The 4465-nt window shown below is 39.5% G+C and overlaps 1 protein-coding gene across 1 annotated transcript; it reads left to right on the plus strand.

The window, feature by feature from the left end:
• The first annotated feature begins 323 nt into the window (after positions 1 to 323).
• gsx2 (GS homeobox 2) lies at positions 324 to 1920 on the plus strand. The gene is made up of 2 exons (XM_028803012.2): positions 324 to 964; positions 1197 to 1920. Exons 1-2 carry the CDS (start codon positions 583 to 585, stop codon positions 1535 to 1537), a joined length of 723 nt encoding a protein of 240 aa, XP_028658845.1. The 5' UTR covers positions 324 to 582; the 3' UTR covers positions 1538 to 1920.
• Positions 1921 to 4465: the final 2545 nt, after the last annotated feature.

The following is a 4465-nucleotide window of genomic DNA, read 5'->3' on the forward strand; positions in this document are numbered from 1 at the left end:
GCCTTGCAAATGTGAGGAGAAGGCTTTTACCTACTCAGGGAGAGTAACTCAGAACGCACCACGGCACACATCCACATTAGGGTAAACTCTAATAATAAATACTCTTTTAATGAACTATTTGATTCTTGTTATGAAAGACCAACAGAAAACTTGAGAGACTCTTCCAAATCAGTAAGTGTTACCCTATAGCCAAAATCACTTGGCAGCGGTTTGTAGCTTGTTGCCCCCCGTTATCTTTAATGCACTGTGCTGTGGCTGTTAGGCTCAGCTTTTTATAAGCGTGGAAAGGAGCGGAGCTAACAAAGGGTGGGCACAGTGAAGTTTTGTTCCGTGTTTGTTTCGGGGAGCTATTCTAGAGCGTTTAAGTAAATAGAGTTGGATTCAGATCGGCAGTTGTTATGTAGGTCACGTGTTTGACAGTCTGATGGCATTGCTTTAAAGGCCCCCGGAGCAGGGCGCGCACGTGGGTAAAGTTAGGACCAACCTCTCCAGGGACCCTTTTGTTTAACCATCAGACATAAGCACCTTCTGAGATCCCGAGTGCTTCAGTCATAAAGAAGCAGCATCCAGCTAACAGCAGTCATGTCCAGATCATTTTACGTCGATTCGTTAATTATCAAAGACACCGCCAGACCGGCGCCTCTAAGTGAACATCCCGGGCAAGACTTTTTGTTGCCGATGAGCATGCACTCGTCCAGCGTGATGTCCGTTTCTGCGCCCGTGTGTCCTTCAAGAAAGACGGGCACTTTTTGCGTCTGCCCTCTGTGTGTTACTTCGCACATCCATTCGCCCCGAAACAGCTTACCTTTGCTGAAGAGTCAGTTTCCGAACGGAGACCCCCAGTATTGCCAGAGAATGAGCCATCAGCACAGCCCTGCACTGGGTCATCCTGGACACCCACCTGTCTGCAGTTCTACCAGCTACAGCGCTACAGATCCTAGGAGATTTCATTGCCTCTCTTTAGGTAAATTATTCGGAATGGTTTATCGATCTGTATTTGCTTCGGTAAATCATAAACATTTCATTGTATATTTTGAAAAGGCTACATTATTTTTTATCATAGGAAATGTGTCCGTGCATGTGGGTTTTTTTTATTATTAATTTTGAATCTATTCTTCGATTCTTTATTTTCTTTCCTTTAATCTCTTTCCAAAATGAGTCGCAATACATAACAACGCCTTGTCTTTATTTAACAGGTGCATCTGAAAACGGGCACATCCAAAACGGCAAGAGGATGAGGACAGCGTTCACAAGTACGCAACTTCTGGAGCTGGAAAGAGAATTTTCGTCAAACATGTACCTGTCGCGTCTTCGAAGAATCGAGATCGCCACTTATTTAAACCTCTCGGAAAAACAGGTTAAGATTTGGTTTCAAAACCGCAGAGTTAAGCATAAGAAAGAGGGCAAGGGTACCCAGAGGAGCGTGCACAGCGGATGCAAATGCACCAGCAGCCATGGGCATTATCCCCGGTCCGAAGATGAGGAGTCTTTATCGCCGACATCAGCTACGGAAGAAAAAGAAATATCCCCAGTCTGAGAAGGATACCAGAGCTCAAGAGAAACCGACTGCTCTGATCTCGAAGCACTTATCGGGACTTTAGAATGAAAGAAACACAAGTGTGAAAGTAAGACTGTGTTTGGGACACTTGACGTTCGTCATAAAATGTACAGTTTGTAAAAGTACTTAAAAGTAAGTGTGTATTGTTTACCCGGTGTTAATAGTCTGACAAACAACTGAATAGATAAAAAAAGATAAAACATTCTATAGGTGAGCAAGTGAGATTATGTTAATATAGCAATTTAAATCTGTAGCAATTAAAACAGATTTGTTATGTAAATATGTGAACTGTACACTGTGAATTGCTTCCTACAATTGTTTGTGAATAGTTTTATATAAAATGTATATTTATATTTATTTAAATAAACTGTGGTCGTAAATATGTATTTATGTTAAGTGCGTGGGCTCTCCAGTAGATGTATGAGAATGACGGAGGTGATTTTTACACGCAATACTGAAAGAAAACTCAAACCCAAAAGCTAAAGGTAAGCGTTGACTTTTGCCAATTCTCGAATAAAGCACAAGCATCATTAGAACGCGGTGCTGAGAAGCGGGCAGAAATGAATCAGTGCGGACCAGTTCGCCTGGTGACTGTGGTTCTAACTGTACTATCATTGTGAAATATAAGATTTATATTCATTAAAAATACAGACAAGCGATCAAAATCGAGTAGAACCATAAGTTACTTTTACAGCGAGTTCATTTTAACTTTCTAAACTGCAGACGGATGAAAGTGTCAAAAAGTCTCGTCGCAAAATCAAAAGCCGAGGGCATCGCCTCAATCAGCAGAACGGGAGAGTCAAAACTTTAGAAGTTATCATCGAGAATTGCTCTGTCTAACCAACATTTCTTTCTATTCAAGGAAATCGTTACGGGTCTTCACATGTCCATTGTAACAGTGAGAGTTTAAATAAACTACACAATGTTTAACGGTAGGACACTGTTAGCTCGCTTTGTCTGCTTGACCTTAGACCACTGTTGTAAGAAATTGGGAGCGCTCGAGTCTTATAATTAACTTACTTCTCAGAGTGGTAGCAGCAGCTGATTGTTTTAGGACAGAGTGAAGGTGGATTTGAAATGCAGAACACATTTACGAATTATGTAACATATAAGATTCAACAAGGTACTTTTAACAAATGGGTTGCACCCACACTATCTGTATGAGCAAGTCCTCTACGGGACAAGCGTTACATATCACCAGGTATATGCATAAGGTTATGGTATTAAAGGTGGGTGTCTTTCTTCATCATATGAGGAATTAAAGTACCTCATAAAGATGAAAATCCTGGATCTCTCAGTTTGTAATAAAAATGGCTCTATTATTTTAATCATGATTATGTGGGAAAAAATAAATACATGATCAAAAGTAGACGTAAACCGAGGGCTTATAATCGATTAACTTATTGGCATTCAGTGGATGAGTAAGCTCTAAAGTCAATAAAGATATTTCATTTCAAAGGTTGTGCGACACTCTTGAACCTGAGAACCTGATCAGCGATTATTTATATTATACCATAAAATGGATAATAAAATAATAAGAGGCAGATTTGATCAAGTTTAGAAAATTACAAACACGCATCAGTTACTTGCTTTAGTACAGTCCTGGTACTTCATGGGCATTACCTGTGAATCTGGACATTCTCCTCGCGTGTTCGTGGGCTTTTCCCAGCTACTTCCTCCCACACTCCCAAAAGCCTGATCACTGAGTTTATTGGCGACAATAAATTGTCTCTTTTTGCTTGAGCGTAGTGTTTCCCCAGTTTAAGGCTGCGGCGTATTTGTGAGAGAGGTTCCGGTCCACGCTGCTCTGAACTGGTTAAGCGGAGATGATAATGAACTGGTGGATTATTCCCGATTTATTCTATTAAGAAGTGTTTAAAATGAATTCAAAAAATGAGTGCAGATTTATGAGTTAGCATCATGTGTTCATCTGAACTCCATGCTTGATACCTGGCTGAAAAAAATACATTGCGTGAAAGAAAGAAAGAAAGAAAGAAAGAAAGAAAGAAAGAAAGAAAGAAACCACTAACATTCAAATGATATTCCTTTAAAACAGTTTCTCAATAAGAGTCCGACCGATTACCTAATAAATAACTTTTTTTGCCAACCATGCGACTTTAAGAACTTCACTCTTTTAGTGGGGATGGCCGTCAGAAGACTTTGCATGTATATATTCTGCACACTTTTGCTTCCAATTGAATAGCGCTTATTATTGGTTAATATTATCTCTCATGATATATAAGCATTTAATGCCTCCTCTGAGATAAAACAACATCAGTATGGTGACTGTATGCTGACAGGCTCTGCTGAAGCGTGCATTAAGTGGACAATGTCATTGTCATTGATAAACAAACTACGATACAGATTCTGTGAATAACCTTTGATACGCTTCATAATATCTCTTTAATAACTGTCAAGATATGAGAGATAAACGATTATTACGGGCACAGGGGAAAAGCTGGGGGTGGGGGCAATGGCACTTCAAATGAATGAACTTGAGACAAATTCCATCTGTTTAAAAGAATAAGGTTGGCACTGCCCAGAGGTGAGCGTGGGGAGTCCCCTTAGATTCCTTTTTTTTATTGTGTAGATTTCTATAGCAGTGACATAGATTGATATAGGGATGCTTTTGAAAAAAAAAAAATTCACAAAACAAAAATGGATTCGACCCAAACAATAAAATCCACTTGGTGACTGTGCGATTAAAAATGCTCTAATGGTGCTAAAGACACATTGTTGGAAAAACTTCACAAAAACGACTATTGCTTTAATTGTTTTTTTTGCACTGCTTATGAAATGGTCCCGAATTCGTTATTGTTTTAGCGTAAAGTAGCGTTAGGCTAATAATTATCACCTGCCTAAAGCTACCGAAGTACACAATTTGTTATGTTATTGCTTAGTTTTGAA

The sequence above is a fragment of the Erpetoichthys calabaricus genome, chromosome 5 (assembly GCF_900747795.2).
Source record: "Erpetoichthys calabaricus chromosome 5, fErpCal1.3, whole genome shotgun sequence".
Taxonomy (NCBI): domain Eukaryota; kingdom Metazoa; phylum Chordata; class Cladistia; order Polypteriformes; family Polypteridae; genus Erpetoichthys; species Erpetoichthys calabaricus.

What these genes read in the sequence shown, in the direction of transcription:
- gsx2 (XM_028803012.2), top strand. Translation starts at nt 583, where the DNA reads ATGTCCAGATCATTTTACGTCGATTCGTTAATTATCAAAGACACCGCC. An exon ending in ATTTCATTGCCTCTCTTTAG is followed by an intron (nt 965 to 1,196) that starts GTAAATTATTCG and finishes TTTATTTAACAG; the next exon opens with GTGCATCTGAAAACGGGCAC.